At 49.3% G+C, this 22,971-nt stretch overlaps 1 protein-coding gene across 1 annotated transcript; it reads left to right on the top strand.

The window, feature by feature from the left end:
* The first annotated feature begins 841 nt into the window (after positions 1-841).
* On the top strand, positions 842-22,534 carry SCD (stearoyl-CoA desaturase). Its single transcript, XM_062606843.1, has 6 exons — positions 842-1,113; positions 4,601-4,886; positions 12,565-12,695; positions 16,084-16,289; positions 17,387-17,619; positions 18,838-22,534. Exons 1-6 carry the CDS (start codon positions 1,087-1,089, stop codon positions 19,035-19,037), a joined length of 1,083 nt encoding a protein of 360 aa, XP_062462827.1. The 5' UTR covers positions 842-1,086; the 3' UTR covers positions 19,038-22,534.
* The last annotated feature ends 437 nt before the right edge of the window (positions 22,535-22,971 follow it).

The raw sequence follows: 22,971 nt of genomic DNA, 5'->3' as shown, positions 1-22,971 counted from the left end.
TTGTGAGGGCCCTCTTTCACTGTTAATGGTGAAGGTCTCCTTGGGATAGAGCTTAGATTTTTCCATTGCTGGCATTAGGAAAACAGCTGATAGCAAACTGAGCTGCTCCTTTTTCCTTCCGCCCTCTGCCAAAAGGCACTTTTTTCTGGGGGAAAACAGCCAGGATTCTTTTCAGAAGGTTACAGCCAGCATTTTCCATGTTGAGATAAACACCTACACAGATACACGTGCTTATCCAGATACAGCTGTGGGTGTGCTTTTCTTTGCAGTTCTGTATGATTTATATATACATGTGTGTATATATATATACACACATACATATACGTATATATATAAAATGTTAACCAAGCAGACTGCCTATACAAAGCAGACGTGTGATGCCAAAGCCCCTTCTGCGCTCCGTAGCCGGCTGGGAAGGGGCACGGTGCTCCTCCACCGCCCCCCGACACCCCTCACCCCTCGGGCGCCTCCGACTTCCTTAGGGGCAGCCCCCAAGGCGGTATCGGAGACTGCGGGGTGCCGGCAGCCGCCCTCCCAGCGGCGCTCCCTGGGACGTGCACGCAGCCGTGCGCACAGGGTGCGCGCAGGGTGCGCGCCGCGGGGAGCGAACAGCAGATTGCGGGCAGCCAATGGCGAGGGCAGGCTGAGGTGGCACCAAATTTCCCGCAGCCAATCGGCTGGAGAGAGGGAGAAAAAAAAAGGGAAAAAAAAAGCAACATAAAAAAAAAAAAAAAGCAGCAGGCATCATGAGAGAGCCTGGCCCGCGCCATCCTCCTCTTCCTCAGCATCCTTCCTCCCGCCTCCCGGCCCGCCCCTCCCTCCCCTCCCGGGCCCGCTCGCCGCCCGCCGCGCTGACCCTGCTCATCCCAGCCTCGGGCAGAGGGTCAGCGGGAGGCCGGGGCGAGGAGAGTCCAACCCCACCAGCCGCCAAGCGAGCAGCCCCGCTTAAATACCTCCGCGCCCGCCTCCCCGAGCCGCACAGCTCGCCGGGCGAGGGGCCGACAACAAGCAGCCTCCTCCCGTCGCCGCCGTCGGGGACCTGCGCGCCCGCGTACCGCCGCTGAGGAGCAGGGACAGAACGGCCGCATGCCTGCTCACTTGCTGCAGGAGGAGGTAAGCGGGGGGCTGCCGGCGGGACCGGGGGCTTTGTCTTCCCCTCGCTGCTTCCTCCATTTCCGCAGGCTCCGGCAGCGCTGCGCTGCTGCTGTCTTGGGGGAAAAAAGGTCTGGCCATCCCCGCGTGTTGCGTGCGCTCACACGTATGCACACATATGTATGTGCGTGTGTCCCCTCCGTGCCGCTTCTCAGTCATGAGGTGAAGTCATTCGGTGCTAGCTGAAGACATCACCCGAGCCTCATGGGGAGACGTGAATGAAGTGGGGATACCCGCCTCTGGGATTAGCTCCCCGGAGCCTGTGCCCTCGGAGAGACTGCGCATAAAATACAGGTTTATCCTGAAAACATCCATCTAAGCGTGCTGGCAGGGGCTGTTCAGGAAAGCCTTTTGTGCCAAGAGGTACTAGGGGTTTCGGTAACACTCATACTCCGGGATGCATCTTTTTAATTTTATTTTATTTTAGTTTTTTATACGAAAGGGCTTTAACTTGCAGCGTTTTCAAGCCAAATGTTGCAGCAGGGAGCGTTCTTAGGACAGGCGCAAGGTGAAAGCAGGCAGCTGCCCAGATGAAATGAATGACTGTGTCTTCATTGCCTGAGCCAACCAAACATACAATAGGGAGACTGCCCATTTTTGGCTTAAGAAGGTCTGAATAACAAGCCAGCACCAGGAAGATACACAGAGCTGTTTGATCTTCAGAGTTCTTATTTTTGCCCCTCCTGGCAGCCACTCTTTGCCCAAGGGGAGGCAGGGGCTTGATTCCTGGTATTCCTGTGCTCGCCTTCTCATCTTTCCCCCTTCTATCCCGAAGAGTGGAGGTAAATCACAACCTTGCTCTCTTGCCTGTTGCCAGCATGCGGGATCTCTCCCGGCCCTTTTGCGCAGGTGGCCTGACCTTTCAGGGATGCTGTGATATGAATAATTTTACTCCTCTTCCCACCTAAAATGGATGCCAAAGGCAGTGTGCTCAGCCCAAGTTTCACAGTCTTGGCATGTATTTTGGGGCATATCCTGGAGGCTGTAAAGAATCCTGTCCCTGGGTCACGTTGGGCATATTCAAATATACTGGACCAGAGATTCAGTGCCCCGGGGCCCCTGGACTGAGCCCAGTGTCAGAGCCTTTGAGCTGCAGTTGGTTGTATAAGATGGCTAGGTGCCAGGATCACCTATGGTGTGTTCAGTGCTGGGGAGGGGTGGTGGAGGTGGGGGAACACATCTGCTCTGCAGATGAGAGCTGTGAAGTCACTCAGAAATCAGGGAGAGCTCATGAGAATGATTTAGCTGGCTTCCTCCCCCTCTCAGCCCTAGACCCCAGATCAATCCCCATTCCATTTTCCTTGGTAGGAGATACAGAAGCCACCATGGCCATAAAGGGGTCAAAATCCTCTTTCATTACCCCCTCACTTCATTGGTCTCCAGCTAAATAGCTGCCCACTCTCCCTCTTCCCCCCATTCTCTCCCCCACCAAGTCTGTAACGGTGGAGCTGTGTTTATAGCCTATTTGATTTAAGAGTAGTGTATATGTGAGAAATGACCAGTTCACCAGTTTACACCAGTTCAGTGTATTCCAGCAGCATGGGTGTGCTGGTAAAATTCCTCATGTGGCTACTATGACTCTGGAAGAAGCCTTTTTTTCCCTCTCTGCTGTTTTCTTTGCACTCTCCCTCCTCCTCCTACTGCCCCTATGTAACTTTGACAGTGACATAAGCTATCGCGGAGGACAAAAATGCAACTCCAACCCCACATTCTTACTCTGGAAGCAGCATGTCCATATGGGGAGTGTTACCCGTCTAATTATACCACCAGATCTCTGTTGGGAATTTTTCCTGCATAGACAAGTCTTAGGTCTTTTTGGTAGATTGTCTTCCAGCCAAGGAAGAAAATAGTGCCTTCCTTCCAAAATGACAGATGAGAATATCTGACACTTTGGAATGGACAGGACTTTTCCTTGCCTAATCTCTGGATTAGAAGCAATTTCTCATGGCTCTTTTGGTGGGGGCTTGGGGGGTGTGTTGCCTCTAAATTCTCCACCAACTCAGAGTATCATATCCTCAAAACATTAAGTAGGAAAGCAGGCAGAGACAGCCTGTAGCCTGGATGCAGAGTTGCCGGGCCCAAGCTCAACAGCTGCCTGGGTTCAGTGAAAGCAGCAGGATACTTTGTGTCCAGGTTTTTTCCTTTCTAGCCTTTGATTCCAGAAGGAAAAACTTAAGAGATCTCCCTCTGTAGAGATCATTTTACTTCCCAAGCCTGGGGAATCTGTCAGCTTTGCTAGCTCCTCCCTGTAGGAAGGTATGTCTGTAGCCTTCTAGTTTCTACCCTTGGGAAAGGGAGGAGTTGGGGTGGCCACGTAAGCTGCCTGGCCTGATTTTAATGCCTCCCTCAAGTAACTAGGCCATGGCAGGTCGGTGGTCTCTTGTGACTCCTGGATGCCTACATGGCAATCTACTGTTAGTTCAGGAGATGTTTCTATTGGGAAAGGAGCTTTCCTGCTTGGCCAGGCTCTCTCCTGTGGCCTCAGCTCTCACATTCCTGCTGTCTGACCTTTAGTGCCCCTTTGCACATGGAGGCAGCAGTGCAGGCCAGAGGGATGTGTCCTTTGCAGGTTCCTGGTAGGTCATAGGATGGGGACAGCATGCCCTCCCACCGCTTGCATCCCACATGCTTGGTACACCTGGGGTTGAGCTCCATCCAACGCTTGGGCTCAGGCCTGACAAAGGGCTGTGAGCACCAGTAAGCACGCGGCTGTCATGATGGAAATCCGTGATTCAGGGTTCAGTGACATGTCTCATTAGGGTCAGTCCTGCCTGCTCCTTTTGTCATGCATGCCTGATTGGGCAGGCTGTCCCTCCGCCAGGGCAAACAACCATGTGTGGAGGGAATGGTGTCACAGTTATCGGTCAGAGCCAGGAGCCAGGCTGAGCCAACTTGCTGCTTAAAACTTCCTCTCTGCATGCTGGTGGCCTTGGCTCAGAGGATTGTCTTCCCTTGCCTCAGTTTGCCTGTGGGTGGAAAGCGGGACAGGGATAAGAGGCTTAGCAGTAGGCGTGGGATAGAAGCTGTAGATCTAACTGGAAGTACATCGATTGACTGCTTCCATCCATTGATTTCCAAGCATGTTGGTCTTGCCACATCCCAGCCTGGAAGGTGAGGCCTGCAAATGATCTCACCAAAGCCACTGGGGAAAAAAAAAAACTGGCTTTCAAGTCCTTTTCTTTACTTTCTGTACCCTGGTCACCATTCACCTCCTCTCTCTGGAAAGACCAGGCTCCCTTTCAGGCCATGACTCCATGGGAGTAGAGTAGGCTCTTCCTGGTGCCAAGGGCTAAGCTGAAAGAATGGAGCCTGCCAGGTAAACTGCAGGCTGCGAGTTTTGGAACTGCCAAGCCTACAGGCTCGTGTTTCTATTCCCTGCATTGGTAACCGCAAACTTCTTGTTTTGTTTCTTTTCTTTCTTGAAAATGTCCACTGCTGCCTCTCCAAGGAGTTCTCCTCCGGTTCCAGCACCACCACTGTCGGCACTGTCACCTCCCGGGTGACCAAGAATGGGGATGCTGTCATGGAGAAGAATGTACTCAATCATGAGGACTTGGCAGGAGACCGGGGCATGATAGATGATATCTTTGATGAGACCTACCGGGAGAAAGAGGGCCCCAAGCCTCCCATGCGATACGTCTGGAGGAATATCATCCTCATGAGCCTTCTCCATTTAGGGGGCCTATTCGCATTGACACTGATACCTTCTGCAAAGATCCAGACATTGGCATGGGGTAAGCACATTCCTCCATTTGTTTATTGCCATCTGCAAACCCCAAATCTGTTGGGTGGCATTTTGTTTTCTCCTCCAGGCCCACAGACTCAGGGAGAAAAAAGGAGGAAGTGGAGTTCTCTTAGAAGAAGCTGCTCAGCCAGCTTTGTAGCAGCTTGTGGGAGGGCTTGATAATGTTTCTAGTAAGGTCATGCATGAGAGGGGAGGATTTGGCGGGCGACTGCTTGGCTGCTTAAAGAACAAACTTGATTCACAGGCATTAGGCTTAGAAGTAGCCACTTGTGGGAGGAAGCACAGAAAATGTTTGATGGAGTACTGTGACAGTCCCAGAAAGTTAGGAAGAAAGATGCTAGCAACAGCACTTTAAGGGGTGAGTGGGGAGGTGAGGTACAGAGCATGATTTGGCATGAGGCTGCTGCCCAAAGATAAGAGCCATTCCTGTCCTTACCAAAGGAAGGTAGATCCCACACAGCCTCCACATGTGTATGAGGAGAGACAAAATACAGTTGTGCTGGAGATAAAAGTCAAGAATTAAGTGTGAAGCTCAGGTCTTTTGTCATTCCTACAAAAGCACAGATTAGCCCCCATAACCTCGGAACTAAGCCTGACAACTTTCAAAATATAAATAAGCAGCTCTCCAGGCAGCGAATTCCAGTGGAAAGCACAACCCAGCAGAAGGTAGCTAGGCGAAGCTCTCCCTTCTCAGAGACCTTGCCCTGGGCAGGAACCAAAACTCCTCTTTGAGTGTCTGAAAGGCAGCTGGGCGCGGGTCCCAAGCTGCAGGGGAGCTTCACTTTCCACCAGCCTTTGTGTGGACCTCTGGAGGAGTCAAAGCCAAACAGCTCCCAGTGGGGAGGTCGAGACTTTGTGTCCAGCCCCTGCCTTCCTGTGAAACAGAACATCCTGAAATGAATAGCGACAGTTTAATTTGAGACCTGCTGGCATGGCTTTTGCTGTCAGTGGTGCTCCTGCAGAGTACTCAGCTGGGAGCAGCACCCTGGTCAGGCCAGCTGTGCACAGGCCCTGGAGCAATCCACAGGGTCTGTCACACTGTCAGTGTGTCCTCCCGATGGCTGTGAGCAATAAGCATCACAGTGGGACTGGGAACGAGATGGCTCCATTGCACAGCCAGACTGACTCTTCTCATGGACCATCTCAGGCTCTCACAGGCAGAGGGGATGAGCATCATTGGAGGCCCCTGGACTTGGTCAGAGGCAAAAGCAGAGGCACTGATGTGTTCCCTGTGTAGCCAGCATGGCCTTTTTCTGGGGGGCACATTAAGAAAGAAGACTTTGCTGGGCCTTTCCTGTGTGAAAACCTGACAGGCTGCACTTTTCCTCAGCGTGGTAGCACTGGGCAGAGCATACAGCCTCAGCATGACCTTGGAGGAGCATTCCAGGGCTCTCAGTCCTGCTGTGAGTCCCATGCCTGGGATCGCAGCTGGAGGCTAGGCAGGAGCTGCTGTCTTCTCTCACTCACTGAGCTGACAGCCTGGGTCCTCCAACCCCAGTCAACCTTCAGGGCACTGGGGCAAGGTGAGTTTGGTTTACTGGTTTCATTTCAAGCTGCTGAGATGCACTATGATTTCCAAATCCATCCAGCCCTTCTCACTGAGCTCTCCTGAGATACTCAAGTAGTCTTGAGTATCTTGATTCAGAAGGTTAGTGCTGCTTTGCATTCTGGTAAACCCCACTCACCCCAAAATGGTCTCTGAGGCAGTCTTTACAACTATGTGCTTGTTCAAGATGTCTGTATGGCATCCCATGGCATTTTGTGGGAATCTGCCTTGCTTTTTACCTGATGCCAGTCCTTCCTGCTCTCCTCCTTCAGTCAACTCTGATGTGCCAGGCTGGATGAGGCTTTGAGCAGCCTGGTCTAGTGGAAGGTGTCCCTGCCTATGCCAGGGGGGGTTGGAACTAGATGATGTTTAAGGTCCTTTCCCACCCAAGCCATTCTGATTCTATGAAGTGCCAGTTGCTCTCCTGCCGCTGTGATGCACTACAAGACTCCTTGGTGGCTTCTGGAGTCACAGATGCTCTGGGAATGGTAGATGGACATGGAATTCGGGGGACCTGCACTGTTCTGGACTGGCCGAAGATCCACCCTGCCCTACCAAAGCTGGAGTAGCTCCACAGAGCTCCCTGTTATGCATCACTGGCACCTGTTCTAGAAAAGAACTATCTTCCATGCAGCCAAAAGAGAGCTTTCCCCAACAGTCCATTCTCCTCTCCAGTGCTCCTCCATTCTCCTCCAGATGAGAGCTCAGACACTGATCCTCCACAGGTCTGGCACCTCAGCAAGACTTCCAGCTCCTTCATGCACTGCCCTTTTCCCTGTTCATACTTTTCTTTAGCATATACAAGGCATTTGTGGCTGTCATTGCAGCGACTTGCTGTTATTTCCCCAGCACCCACTGGTAGCAAGGAGAAGACGTTGGTTCCCATTTTACATACAAGGATAGAGCAGCAAAGACTTACACTGCTCCCGGCAATACAGCTTGGGCTTAGGGCAGAGCAGCTCTCTCAGTGGTAGTTCTGGAGCTGCTGGGGTTTTTGCTTGTTTCTTTGTTTGTTTTTCAGATAATTTCTTCCTTATGCTATGTACATATAACATAAAATTAATATGGCCCCAGATGTTCTCTGCTGTGCTGCTACAGGCAGCTGTGATGCCTGGTAGCTGATTATCTGCCTTCTATATTATATTATAAGGAGCAGTCCCCTGGTTATACCCTCTTCATCCAGGCCACTGTCTCCTTGATGTTCCTGTCCCTCTGAAACCAGTTATATTGGTGACTGTGTCCTCTTTTGTTTTCATTTCACTGTGTGCTAATTCCTCTTTGTCTTTCAAGCTCTCCAGCCTTGCCTTCATCATTGTTTGCTGTTCAGCATTGCTGTGTGCATTGTATCCCCTGATCTCTTTCTGGTACAGAGCTTCCCAGAACAAGCTGGGGCTGTTGATCAGGTGAGAGCTTGCCATAATGAGAGCTCTCCAAGCCCTTCCAGCACTGGCTTTTTATCCAGCTCCCTTTCTATTTACTGTTTTCTCCACTGCACTTGACGAAATCTTGCTCAGTCTTTTCAGGGATCACAGGCAGGTTTCACATCATTTGCCAAACAGCACAGAGACTGAGTCTAGAAGGACAGGATGCAAAGGGGATAGACAGTTTCTTCTCTAACTGCTTTGACCCTCCCTGGAAACACAATTTGTAGATTGTCTTCCTGGCCCTCTGGTGCAGCAGACTGACAATATTTGTCTTAACCCCTGTTGGCCTGGCCAACAGTGTCTATAAAACAGTGACAGTTCCTCCTGACATAGTGCTCATGTGTGAATGACAACACCTCATCCCCCTTCAGTGTCAGCGGTGCCAGAAGCTTGAGTTGATACCATTTTTTGTTGCTGCATCCTCTTTGGTCCCAGGGCAATCTTGATGGATAATATAGGCAAATCTGACAGTCCAAAAATCTCACCACCCGGGATGTGTCCAGCAAATCATTTACAGAAGGTTTTTGTTACATTCCATCAAGACTGTGTTGGCAACACCTCCCCACTTAGTGTCCTCTCCAGGCTTAACTAGCGGATGGTGTGCTTCTCCTCAAGCGTGCAGGGGAAGTTAGGTTTTAGCAACAGAAGCTCCTATTGCTTCCTCTAAACACTGTTCCCCTTATGCTGCCTGCACATGTTTCCTTGCTCTTGGTATCCTTCTTCTGAGATTAGCAGGACTTACCTGGGTAGCAGTGACTAGGAGGCATGGAGGGAACAATCTAAAGCTGTGGTTTTCCCTTGCACTGAGCAAGAAGCCCAAGGACACCTGCTGGAGCAGGGACACCTCTTCATGTAAACATCCATGGTGTTAACTGTAGGTGACAATACCTTTAGCGCATTCCTGACTTCCCCTCATAGCTTGAGGTCTGAATCTGGGCCCTAAAGAGGTAAAGGATAGTGAGTCATACAGACAGGACTGAACCGGGAATATTTTGGGTGTAATTTTTGAAACACTGAGTGCATATTTCTGCCAGTGGTCATAATTCTTTGTATCCCAGTTAAATGTGTCATTGGAAACATCACCGGTGAGTTGACAATCTTTTGGATCTTGGATACTTCAAAACATGGTGTGGAAGATGTCTTTGAAGCCTCAGCTGATGGAGTCCCTAAGTCCTTCAGTTTGGAGCAGCATCACAGGGCAGCTGTGAGAATCTGTGCTACTTTATTTCACCTTCTCTACTCTTTCCAATTTCATTCTTACTGGATGATCTTAAACGAATTTTTCTTCTTCCCTGTGACAGATGCTGATTCCCTGGCTATGCAATGATCATTATTGTACCTGTTTGCAGGAATAGCACTCTGAATCATTAGGGAGCTGTATTCATCTGTTTTCCACCAGACTTACTGTCACAACAATTCTTAGGCATGGCTGACGGAGCTAATAGTCCTCAAGTAGGCTTTAGGGTTCTGTGGGGCTGGATGCCACATAAGCATAGACTGAGAATCAGCTCCTTTCACACAGAAAGTGTCTGGTTCTTAGATAAACTGCAACTGCTGCATATGGGCAAGAGGCAAGGCAGCACAGGATTATAACTGGAGAGTTGTGACCATTGCAGTGGCCTGCAATGCAGCTCCAAGAGAAGTCAACAAGCTGCTGAGGCTCATGGGCTTTGGATGAAGAACATTACTGTTCTATGCCAGGGCACCCAAAAGCAGGGGGTACTTTCCCAAATTTTTAACAAAGGCTTTCAGGTAAGGCTACCCAAAAGCAAGTACTGGTTTTACTGGTTTCTGGGTCTGTTGGTGTCCCCACCACGACTCTTTTGTTATTCCTTGTGCTTGCTGATATGTCTTTGTTGCCGGTATCATCTTCTCCTGAAGGGGATATCTACAGGCAAATTACCTGTATAAACGAGATACAGATGAGTTTCCACCTGCAAAGCTTAAATACCACAGTCCTCAGCCAGAGGCATCTTCCTGGAGGCCTCTTTCACCAAAAAATTCCCAGTCAGCGTGTGAGGATTCACCAGAGAGGGAAGCCTGAACTGAGGGCTATAGATAGGGCCTGTATTCACTCAACCTGGCATTTACGTTCTTGTGCTATTGAAGACCATGAAAGATTGCACAGTTCATTTCTGTCCCCAGTGCACCATTAACACATGCCTACTTGCCCCACAGTGGAAATCTGGGCTCTTTCCCTAGCAAGCTGCACCACACATCCAATGCAAGCTGCTGTTGTTTATCCTGGACTCCCTGTATGGTGTTTTTCATAGAGTCTGTAGAGGTTGGAGTTTAAATCCAGACTCCTGGCTCCCACTCTCAGCTCTGCTGTAAACTGCTTGTCACCCTTGGAAATCTACCTCAGCTACTGAGGTGTGCACAGTAGGTATAAAGTTGCCCAGAGGTGCTATGAAATGTGGTTTGCAGGGTATAGCTGTTTATGATCGAGGGAGAATGGTGGTGAGTCACACTTCTGCTGCTAGTAGGAAGTGCCTGAAACATCCAGGAGTGGGTTTCGTTGTTATTGTAGTGTCTTAGACCAGAGAAGTTCTGCAAATTGGAGTCATATGTTAAGTGTTTTTTCAAGGTTTGCTTTTCTGTATGAACCTGTGGGGATAGTGACTGGTTTAAAATGGGATTTAAAATCTAAGACAAACAGCTGGTCATGAGCTAGTTCATAACTTTCAAGTCCACATCATGGAGCTTCAAGGGGTTCAGCATAAGTACTTTCCTGTCATTAAGAGGAGACAAAAGGGAGACCTGCTCCAGCATCCCTGCCTTCACCCCTTCCAGGCTTGGATAGCTTTTTGAGCTTTGCTCAGCTCTGTTGTTTATTGCAAAGGCCGGATCCCACTTCATTTGCATGCATTTTCACCCCTCTTCATGTTCTTATAAATCAGCTATGAGCAGTGACTGCTTGGCCCCTCCAACAGACCACAGAGGTGCTGGGAGACACGAGGCAGAGGTGTGCTGGTCTGAGGCCTGCGCTGCATTTGGCAGCAGGTGAGAGAGCCACAGGAGAAGATGAAGAAGGGAAATCACAGTCAGACCAGCAGAGAGAGAACATCACTGTTACACGGTGGGATGGGAGTGAGGAGGGTTCATGGAAGTTTATGGGGCCAGAACAGGATGTTAAATCAGCCGAGACAGGCTTTTAGCAGATAAGAGATGAGGTTTGGAATTAAAAGGAGGTGACAGGACCAAGAGAGAGCAGAGGATGATAGAAATAAAGCCTGGATTATTTTGAATGAAAGAACAGGGTAACAGTGCCTTGTGCATGTCTCAGATCTCTGATTTCAGACAAGTTTCTGGCAGAGTATCTATTTTTCTGGGTTCAAGATAAGCTCGATTAGAGCCATTTGGCTGGACTGAATAGTATTGTCAAGCATTCCAGCAATTCCTCTCCATGGGTTTATGTGTAAGAATAAGGAGCTGTTTTCATGATTGATCCAATTGGCTGAAATCTGCAAATTTTACACAAAGGGAAGAGTTTTTCCCTAAGGGACTGATAAGAAGGCATCCTTTACCCCAGGAGACTTAAGATGGATCAGCTGACCTATGCACAGATGTCCCTCTCAGTGTCTGAGCTTGCAGGGCAAAACAACTGTTGAATGCCCTCCATCATTCCGCCAGATTTCCTGACCTAGAAGCTTCTTAGAGAAAGAGTTAATTTTCAGATACAATTTTCTTCTTATTCCCAGTGTCCTAGTGCAATGCTACTATGACCTTGTAAGTGTCTTTTCTCCATTTTAGCTCTAGGACAGGATGCTGGGACCCAGGTTATATTCCAGAGGTCTCAGAAGGACATGTGGGAACACACAGCCCAGGGCAGACAGAAACACATGATCCAGAGGGAAAGGGATGTGGCTTTTTACGAGCTGTCAGAAGGCATACCTTCTGACCTGTGTGGTGAAGGAACACATGGAGCAGCCTCGAAGCCCAGCCACATCTGCTTCTGCAATGGGCATGACTTGCAATGCCCGTGTCCACTCTCACAATGAATTGTTGGCCTTACATACATGGTGCTGGAGCTGAGCAGATAGGGGGGGTGCAAAAAGACCCTGGAATGGGAGCCTTTAGGCAGATTTTAAGTGGCTGGTGTAGCTGAAGGTGAAGCCCAGGCTTCAGTGGGATGGTAGGTTAGATCTTCTAGCCAGCTTCTGCTTAGAAAGAGAGCAGAAGAGAAGCCTACCCCTGGGCTTGAGCCATCCCCCCAAAGAACTGTAAGATCATCTACCACCGCGAGGTGAAAAGAATGCAAATGAGATTTAGTGAGGAGTGGTGAGAAAGGTTATTATTCAGGGTGGGAGGGAAGGGAGAAGCTGTTCTGAGGTGGACTGCAGAGCTGTTACCACAGGGCTATACGGAAGCAGTCACTTTATACAATCTTGATAATCCTACATCATGACAGATGGCACTATGCTGAAGAACCAACCCTTGTGACAAGTCTTGTGGAGGAGAGCCTCCTCCCTTGTCAGAGTCCAAGAACTGAAGTGATTTTTTACATGTTGCTTATGAAGCCTGTTGTAGCTTGTGTACTCTCACATTGATTTTCATTGCCCTGATCTCTGCTCTCCATGGGTTCCTCTCTTGCTTATATAGCTTTGGGGCAAGGCCTGCCTTTGTGTTGCTCTGCCTGAAACTCTGCTGCAGGCTAACTTGCTCTAACTGTTGCACCACTTTCTTTTCCTCTCCAGCTTTTCTGTGTTTCCTGCTGAGTGCTCTTGGGATAACAGCTGGATCTCACCGCCTCTGGAGCCATCGGTCCTACAAAGCCACGCTGCCCCTGCGGATCTTCCTGACTATTGTAAACTCCATGGCCTTCCAGGTAAGCACCTCCTCCATATGCCTCTGTTCCTCAGAAGGATTTGCTCCCCTGAACCCCTGTCTCAGATACGTGGCACAAGCTGATGGAGAGATTCCTCCCTCCTACTACCTCTTGTTAGGAAACAACCTGTCTTTTCCATCTAATATGTGCTAGAGATTGTCTCCACTTTGTCCCATCAGAGGCTGACTCTGAGAGGAACTGGGTGAGGAGAAGACTGTTGGCCAACACCAGGGCTAGGAAAGCTCTCAAAGCAGGAATGTACCCTTCCCTCCAGGTGTGGTCTCCCTATGCTTGCTCCTGTTCCCATGAATGTGCTAAGTGCTCTCCTAGTGTTACCTCACCCTCCTCTTGCTGCATGGCTGATAAGGGGGGAAACATCTGCACAGCCCAGGCAGTCAGGCTGTGGAATTTGCTGTTGCAGAAAGACCCAAGGACTTACTGAGATTATGCAGTTAGGGGGACGCGTCTCTGGTTCAGAAGGGTGATAGTTATGAATAACCCTGTTGTAAGTCACACCACTGGCTCCCAGAAAGTCACCCCGGGTCAGTGATTTTTCAAGGAGAGAAGGGTTGAGCTTATTCAGAGTGGCCCAAGTGACTGTGGGCAGCTGATAAACACCTCAGAATATTGCCTAACCACTCAGAGAGTACTTCACAGTCCACACAGCAAACAAACTGGGACTGTAAAAGAGATGGCCTTTCAGAAGTCAGAGTGAAAACCCAGATTGGCACAGCACAGAAAAATCCTGGTGGCCTCTTGGGTTTGCTGCTGGGAGGCAGCTGTAATGGCACTCTGTCCTCCAACTGTGCTTGAAGGGACTTCATACAGGCTTGCTTGTCTGTAGGAAGTAGTCAGGAGGGTGGCAGGGTGCATCACTTTCTGCTAGAAAAAGGGGAAGAGAAAAGCATCAGTGCTGTGCCCCTCAGTAATTCTCCGGCTGAGGTATGGGGGAAGGGTAAAGCCCAAGTGGACCAAGTATTTTAGAGACATTATCTTGTTTCTCCCCACTGTGTAACCATAGAGGATATCACTTCATTGACATTAATGAAAACAGGCTGGGGATGGAGTCTGGGTTTTTTCTTAGCCTTGAAAAACTTTCTAAAACACCACTGACTTTCCCATTCTGTTAGTACCAAACCAGTCTTTCATGAGGAATGACCAAGGTGCTGATTCCAGCATCTGGTCCAGCACTCAGCAAGAGAACAGGATGGGTTGCATTGGCTAGTCCTGTACAAAGACCATCTTTCTTTCACAGGGTTACAGGGCAGAGGGAGAAAGAATTTGCTGAGCTATTGCTGTAGTGGATGGAGTAGACAAAGATGAGAGACAGACAAATATTTCAGCTTCAATAGGAACTAATCTGAAGTTTTACTGAAAATTCAGGACTGTTCCCTGTGTATTTTTTTTTCTAAACAGTTACTTTCAATGAGATCCAGAGGAGGTTTATTTTCAATTTATCGCCTTCCTGTTAGTGGGAGCAGCTCTGAGACCAGACCAGTAACTTAAGGCCAGAGAAAATTACCTTATCTGAGGTCCTCCAGAAAATGCCTGTTGGCTGTTCAGGGATCTGAGGCTTTTGATTTCAGAGAATTTGGGAAATGTGCACCTAGTCACCTCTTCCACCTGCAAGACAGGCAGCTGCAGCACAGCAGAAGCTCTTCTAGTTATAGCCTGTAGCTGGTAATTCCCAAGGAAGGAGGCATTCTCCTAGGTTTTGCTTGCCAGGAAAGCTGTGATGTTCAGACAGGGTCGCAACAAGAGGTGGTCCCAAAGTAAGAGCTATAGAAAGATAAAATGGTGGGCTTTCTCATGTTACATGACACTGTGCAGGGTCTGGAATATGAAAGGGAAACCTGGGGCACAGGTAAAACATTTCCTACATGGGTACTGGTTGTATTTTTCTTCTTACTAGATAGGGAAGGCTGCTGAGCTACCCTCTTCTGAGGGAACGCTGAGTGGCCATGCTCTAGCTAACAGCAGTGCATAGATCAGATACTCTGAGGTGTTCAGGATTTGGCTGGAAGGAAGGCAGCTGTTCCCAGTATTTGGAAACAAATGATAGTTGAATCCTGGCCCATATCTATCACTGGCTTATTGCATGGCCTGCAGGTAAATAATGTTATCTCAGGTTAACGAGGAACAGTTACAGCACTTGAGAGGGACTTGAAGAGTTGTTTCTCTGCTACAGGCTTCCTGTGCAGATAAGTCTCTTGGTCTTTACAGGCAAGAAGTAGGGATGATTATGCCACTTCTCTGCCTTCAAAGTGTTTTGAGGAAAAGTCCTATGTACTTAGTAGATTAAGGAGCCATTTGTGTAATACAGGCAATAGAGGTGGGCTTGGATCTCTGTTTCACCAAAATCTTGGTATAAAGGAATGAACATAGGCTCATTAATATCTCCTCTTAAAACTGGCCAAAGCAATCATTTCGTAATACAAATGATGGAAGCTTTGACATTTTCCAAACTATTGATTTTCCAGCTCAACAGAGTGGTTACGGGGCTGAAGGGGGATGTTTTTGACAACTGTCATTGAAATGGTGTATTTATTTTATTTCTGAAGAGGGGTCTTAATTTTAAGACTGTTTTGATTTCCAATTGAATAAAAAAATAACAAAATCATTGCCCCAAGTTTAACAGGTCTGATTTGGCAATCCCAGGAAAAGCAAGGCAGGCTGACCCACAGAAAATGTCAGGGTGAAGGCAAGGGGCAGGTTGATCAATCCCAGCTGGCACTGTGTACGGTTGGGGACAAGTGACCAACAAGAATGTGTGAGGGAGGAGGCACTGACTGGCCACTGGCAGGGGTGGAGGAACAGGCTGACCAGTCAGAGCCTGTGATGCTGTAGAGGATGTGCAAACCAAAGCTCTAGGTTAGCCAACTGAAAAGATGAAAAGGCAGCCCACAAAAGAAGCAGATTTCAGAGAAAGCTGAAGAGTTTGAGCAAAGAATCCCCAAACTTTGTTTTAAAAGCCAAAAATCTCTAAATGCTAATGAAAGATTAAAATGACTGATACAAGGGGTAACGGGTTAAAACTTAAACAAGAGAAGTTTAGATTGGATATAAGGAGGAAATTCTTTCCTGTTAGGGTGGTGAGGCACTGGAATAGGTTGCCCAGAGAGGTTGTGAATGCTCCATCCCTGGCAGTGTTCAAGACCAGGTTGGGTGAGGCCTTGGGTGATATGGTTTAGTGTGAGGTGTCCCTGGCCATGGAAGGGGGGTTGGAACTAGATGATCTTAAGGTCCTTTCCAACCCTAACTATTCTATGATCCTATGATTTTTTCAGGTCAGTGAGATTTGGGTGTCTAAATGTTTTAGGCCCTTTTATCAATTTGAAGGAAACTTCTCCCGCCCTGGCCCTTAGTCTCCACTCCTGTTGCCTTGCAGAATGACATCTATGAGTGGGTCCGGGACCACCGTGTCCATCACAAGTTCTCCGAGACAGATGCGGACCCACACAATGCCATGCGGGGCTTCTTCTTCTCCCACATCGGCTGGCTGCTGGTGCGCAAGCACCCAGATGTCATAGAGAAGGGCCAGAAGCTGGATCTGAGTGACATAAAGGCTGACAAAGTGGTCATGTTCCAGCGGAGGTGAGTGGTGGGTTCAGCCTCAGCACAGAGCCATTGTGGGATGGAGCAGGGACCCCACAAGCACTTTTGATGGAGCATGGGGGGATTAAGGGCGTTGTGAGAAATACGAGTCTTCAGTCTGCCCAAGTCTTTGCAGCAGGATGAACTGTGAGAAATAAGTTGTGCCACTCCTACAGGAAGCACTCAGTAGCTAGTGATGCCTCCAGCCATCCCACACCTCTTTCTTGCCCACCTATCCTTTAGCATCTTGCCAGCAGCAGGCTGAGCTTCCCTCCACAAAGCACCTCCATGCCTTCCCCGCACACAGCCCAGCTGCTGCTTTGGCTGGCCCACAGCCCACCTGCAGGTGCCTGCGGGCCATCTTTGGAGATGATGTGGTGTGCCTTCCAGGAAATTACTCTGGCCCCTCTCCCACAAGTCTTCTGGAAACAGTGTGGTGAAAGAGGGGTTGAAAGTGAGGACATGAAAGAGGCAGTAACTGGGAATGACAGTCTTGCTTTGCTGGTGCCTCTTGGTTGGGGTATCTCTTAATTCCCTGGGGCTATAGTGGAGATGATCCCCAGAGGAGGTGGTCCTGTCACTAGGGCTGCAGGGATAGGGAACCGAATCCATATAGTAATCACCCTCGGGAGGTCCCTAGTTCAATCCCACACACATCACGCAAAGTTTATGGCTTCCCTCCTTTTTGTGCCTGTGATTTTTCTCATGGGTGATCAGAGTGGTTCAGCTTTCTCTGCTCCCATGCCTTTAGTGTGAGAGACCCCACATGCTCATCTGTTTGATGGCAGAGGAGGCCAAAAGCAGCAGCTGGTGTCTGGACTCATGGTGATTGGGATATTGCTTTGTACACATGTGAGATTGAGACAGGGAGAACAGGACTTGACTTTGAGTTTCCTGACTGGTGATAAGACTTGGGAGTCTGCGGGCATGGCTTCTGCACATCCAGGACAAAAGGTACAGGTCTTAGGAGTGAGGTATTTCTGCACTCAATTTTCCCTGTATAGCTGAGTGTAAATGCTCCAAAGGGAGGACTGAACCAGCCCTTGCTGTCCTGCTGCCACCACTGAGCGCTTTCCTCCTGGTCCCTTCCTTTCCAGATACTACAAGCCCTCGGTGGTGTTGCTGTGCTTCGTGTTGCCCACCTTAGTGCCCTGGTACTTCTGGGATGAATCCATCACCATCAGCTTCTTCATTCCAGCCATCCTGCGCTACGCCCTAGGGCTCAATGCCACTTGGCTAGTGAACAGTGCTGCCCACATGTTTGGCAACCGGCCGTATGATCAGTACATCAACCCACGGGAGAACCCCCTGGTCAGCCTGGGGGCTCTAGGTATGTTCAGCATCCATGTCTTTTGCTGTGGGTATACTGTAGAGTGTGGACTGCCCTTTGGGACTGCAGCTGCTTCTGTGAAGTTCTATGAAAGCAGGTGTCCCTATTTTCCCCTGCACCATTCCCCTTCAGCCTTTGCATCTGGGGGTGTTTCCCAGGCTGGCCAGTGAGTACATAAGGGCAGTGGGGTTATCAGCTCCCACCAACTTCTTTCCAGGCTGGAAATGACTCTGCTATACTTAGCACCTCCTTATCTCATAGCAATATTTTATCTACCCTACTTGAAGGTCTCTCTGCCACATTCACCAGACTAAAAAACCCATGTTGCAGTCTCTGCTTATCTGTCTTAGATTTGTCAATTTGAAAACCAGCAGATGCACATTTGGACACGTTCTCTGGGCAGCTGATGATTTTGGAGGTACTTGAGGATAAGACAAGCCAGATCATCTCATGTGTTTTCTGAAATTTTGGGGCCTAGGAAAGTATACCCCAGGGTCAGGACTTGCCCTGATCTGTTCGCCCAGGCCCAAATCCCAAGTTGGTTTGCATCACTGTATATCACTGGGGCTGCACTGATTTCCACCTCTGAAGGATCTGCTCCTGGATTTTTAGCAGGGAGGGGTTTGAACTACAGAGACTCAGGACAGTAGGGGCAGGAGTCCAGGCGATGTCACTGAAGGGGCGAGGGAGCACTGAATACAGTGTTGTGCATCTGGAGCAGATGGTTGCTGATGGGTAGATCACTTAATAGAAGTCTGTCTGCATTATTCCCATCTGGAAATGTCCTTTGGATTTGACATTAGGGCTGCCAAGTTTTGCAGAAGTATTTATTAGGCTTGCTTGCTGGGGACTTGCTGCAGGTCTAGCTGGTAGCTGAACCACTACTAGGTTTCTCATGGTGGCAGAGGAAAACCTGTTACGATTCCCCTGGTGTTTTGGTGCAATCAGTGAGCCAGGGCCTTTCTCAGTTCCTCGCCACATATTCATTTTTCAGTAAAGCACCATAGGTCCTCTGTGACTGTCACTGCCTCATGTGGGCTAGCCTGGGCATGCTGGAGCACACCCGAATGAGGTGGGGTAGATTGCAGAGGCAAGAGGGGCTGAGAAGAGCCTGGACTCAATCCAGAGCCTGCTTCAGGAATGTGGTGCTTTGGGCCAAGTTAAAGGGGCCATCAATCTAGAGCTCTGCAACATCCTCTCCCTCGTCGTGTTTTGCAGGAGAAGGCTTCCACAACTACCACCACACCTTCCCCTATGACTACTCCACTAGTGAGTTTGGCTGGCGCTTCAACTTAACCACAGCCTTCATTGACCTCATGTGCCTCTTGGGGCTGGCCAGCGATCGCAAGAAGGTCTCCAAGGAGGTCATCCTGGCTCGGAAAATGCGGACTGGAGATGGGAGTCACAAGAGTGGCTGAGTTCCTGCTCCCTTCACACACACATCCACACCTCTCCTTCCTCCTTTTTTCTCCCTTTCTCCCTTCCTGACCCCTCTGAACACGCTGGACAAAGATTTAATGTTCTGTTTACTGACTACTGAATAATGCTACCAGTTTGCTTACGATAATGAGTTTTAACCCCCCTTCCATGCTGTATTTTACATGATGCACTTAAGATCTAGGACTCTGCCTTTTATAACACAAGGCCACCCCTTTCCCTCCTCTCCTTCTTCTTTCTGTTCTTTCTCTCCAGCCCCTCTACCCCAATTCCCACTGCTTTATGTCGTCCTAGTCTCTCCCTGGCATAGGAGCTGGTTGGAAGCAGCCTGGGGGAGGCCCACTGCAGCCGGCTATATACTATGGAGTTAAAGGAAGCCTGTACTAGCCAGCTGAAGAGTTGAGCCATAGTCAGTGGCCCCCTCCCTACCACCTTCCCCCCAAAATTCTTTCCTCTGTCCCTCCTCCTTTCTCAGGGGCTGCTGACAGATGTGGCATGGCTAAACTCTCCCTGGGAAAAGTAGCCCCATTCACTTCTCTTGCCATTGGAAAGAGATGTCTCTTGCAAAGTGTTCTCCCTCTCATCCCTCTGCACAGCCTGTCTGGCTGGGGAGGCGAGAGCCCCCAGAATCTCTCAGAGCTCCAGCCAGGTCCATCAGTGGCCAGGATGTGTGGTGGCCACAGCAGGCACTGGAGGGGGAGCCTTGGTGGCCTTATTACCTCCTCCCCCTGGCATCACAGCCTCTCTCCCTGCACTGCCTGATGTACCCTGTGCCACCAGGGACTGAAGGCAGAGCCACAGTGATGAGGGGGATAGTTGGAGGGGTGTGCCACTGGTGCCATAGGATGGCACCAGGCTGGGGTAGTTTTGTTCACCACCACCACTGAGAATTTTGCTGGCAAATAGGACTTTGCCAAAACAGATAAGGGGAAAAGGATGTAAACCAAAGCTGCATGGCCGAGTTAAGCTGCTTTATGTGCTGGAGAAACAGGGTCCCCGCTGGGTGGCAGGCAGATGTCCTGATGTCCACATCTGCCCTGCACATCCACATCTTGTGCTGAGTGCAGGGACAGCATAAGGGAGCACCTGCAGGCATAGGGAGGAGAGTATCTGCAAGAGCATCCCTCCATCATCAGGGGCTCCGCTCAGTCGATAAAACAAGTGCTTGAGAAGCACCAACATGGGGCCAGGCGGCACGGGGGCTCAAGGGAGTCAGGACCTCCAAGGTGAGACACTGCTGCCAGTGTCTGCCAGCTCCAGGCTTTCCTGCCCAGGGTCCACTGGGGTCATTTGCCATTCCCTGCTCCTCCCTAAGTCCCTTATCTTGCCTCTCAGCCCCCTCAGCGGGCCATCTCACCACCTCACTCTTTCACTGGCGAGACAGGCAGCGAGGGTGGCTGCAGAAAGGTCAGTTATATCACTGATATGATGTGGGCACGAAGCTGGAGAGTGCTGGGGAAAAAACCCTTGTGTGTGTTGTTTCCTGTGAGTTGCAGAGACCACAGGTTGAGTTCAGGCAGTGGGTTAGGTTCTGGGCTTGTGGCCCCTAAGCCCATCACTGGGCTGAATGTGCTTCTTTTTTCCCCCTTAACTCTCCCCATTACTATTAATTTTTATTATTATTATTAGTTGTAGTAATAGTATTGGTTTTGTTGCTTAAATGCATCAAATGGAGCTGGCAGAAAGCACAAGAGGTGGCTGGAATGAGGTGATACTGGACTGGGGTTTGCAGCATCTCCCTTATTCAGGCAGGCCATGGAGGGCAGAGACAGAGCAGATGCCAACTTCCTCACCTCAGCTCTGACACGTACCACACAGGCATGCTTCACAGGAGCGAGTCTGCACCTTTGCTTTCTCTTGCTGCTGTGAAGCTCACCAGGAGCTAGGACAGCCTATGATGTTCTCCTTAACAAAAGCACGCTTGTTACTCAGAAAAGAAGTCCTTCTCCTCTCAGTTTCTCCCCCCGCTACCACCATGGCCTTGTTGTTGCTCAGCAATGGGACCTGTCAAGGTTTTGAGACATTAGCAGCTATGTGGTGTTCAGCCAAGGGTACATCAGGGAGGAATAGAGCAGGGAGCCCTTCAGTTCCCAGTGTTAGAAGATAGCATCCTCACTGCTCTGGGGCTTGTGACTGCCTGGAGACTGGCTGAAGCAAAGGGGGTTGTCGCTAATATTGTATCTTACCACTGAAAAAGAAGAAAATGCCCTCTAAAAAAGGAAAAACACTGTTAGCTCTGTAATTGCAGGCTGGCTTGGCCACAGCCTACATCTCTCTGAACTCATAGAAGTCTCCAGAGAGGATGAATTTGCTTCTGCCAGTAATTTGAAATGGGTATGGGGAGGGGAGAAGGTAAGGAGAATGACTGCCTTGCTCCTGGTGCCCTTAAGGTGTTGTGTGACATACCCCACGGTAGGGAAGCATGCTGTGACATGCTGCAGTATTTCACATCCTCTCAGCAGAGAAGCAGGGTTTGATATCAAGGGTTCCTTTGAAATTTCAAGTACTGATTTGGGTCCATAATCTGGAATTAGGGTGGAAGCTGAGGAGTATAACCAAACAGTCCTGGTGTTTGCGCAGTCAGTTTAACAGTAGACTGGCAAATATCTCTGGGTGCCTTAAATCTTTCTTTAATATACATAGGAGTATTGACAGCTATTTGCCATAATTTTTTTCTTTTTGCTGAATTATGAACATTCGAGGGGTTTCTTGATTATTTAATTGCCTACATTGAACTGTGGGTGCAGGTGATTTTGAATGTATTTGAGTTAGAATTTTTGTTAGATTAAGAAACAGATACAACACTTTAAGTAGAACTTTGAGATATATATATATATATACACCTATAAATATATATATATATTTTTGGTGGCATGTTTGTATCCTGGATGCGTTGTCTGTATGTTTAGCTTAAATGAGTCTGTAAGAGGTGGAAGCAGAGAAGACAGCAGTGGGACCTTGTAGCTAGAGCAGCCGTTCTCCTGGGACTTGTTCCCAGCTCAGCTGCCCACTCACTGCGTGACTTGGGACAAAGTCACTTAAAAGCTCTCGATGCCTCAGTTTCCCTATCTGTCGCAGGGGGTTACACCCTGCCTCCCAGCAGCGCAGTGAGGCTGAGCACAGAGGAGGGAGGCATGCATACCACACGCACACCGCTGCTGGCAGAAGCATGGACTGGTTTGTTTTCCAAAACCATTCCCAGCCCCGCTGGTATTGTAAAGCGCAGATGTCCAAGTGTTGGGTGTTCAGGGAAGGATTGGAAAGTTGAATCTGCACATTGTCTAAGCTCTGTCACTGTTGAAATGTGAGTAGGATACGGTTTTTCACAGCATAGGGATTTCTGCATAGTAGTATCTCTGTTTTGTGTACTGGAAAAGAAAAACAACTTTTTGAAATAATTTCTACTAATATGGAAACAGGTATCTGGTTGTGCTGATCTGAAATTTTATTTGTTCATAATAAAAATGTTACTTTAAAACTTGTTGTGCTGATGACATTGTGAGCTGGGCTCGGTAAAGCACACGATGCCCCATCAGGATGGATTACGCTGTGCATTACTGTTTCCAACCCATCCTCCCTTCTAGGAGAACAAGGAAAAAACTCCTCTGGCTCTTTAAGCGCCATGAATGAGCGGATTATAATGGCTTTCATACTCCAGCGCAGCCCGGGCAGGCACACCCCGCAAAGGCTGCCCTTGCACAGCGGGGTTACTGCAGGTTAATTCCAGCCGGTGCCTCTTGCCAGAGCCTTGCGGCTCATGGATATACATGCAGCATAACACGTAATACCGGCAGCCTGTCTCACAGCCAGGCACGGCCGCCACCACGCCAGGCGGGTTCATTAACCTCAATGAGGGGGAATTTTCCTCCTGCGGGAGTGAGCGTCCCTGCTCACCGAACCCCTCAGGCAGCTGGA

Source organism: Pezoporus occidentalis, unplaced genomic scaffold (genome assembly GCF_034315485.1).
Source record: "Pezoporus occidentalis ecotype Australia unplaced genomic scaffold, CSIRO_AGI_Poc_V1 ctg98, whole genome shotgun sequence".
NCBI lineage: Eukaryota > Metazoa > Chordata > Aves > Psittaciformes > Psittacidae > Pezoporus > Pezoporus occidentalis.
This window is presented reverse-complemented; position numbering and strand designations above follow the sequence as displayed.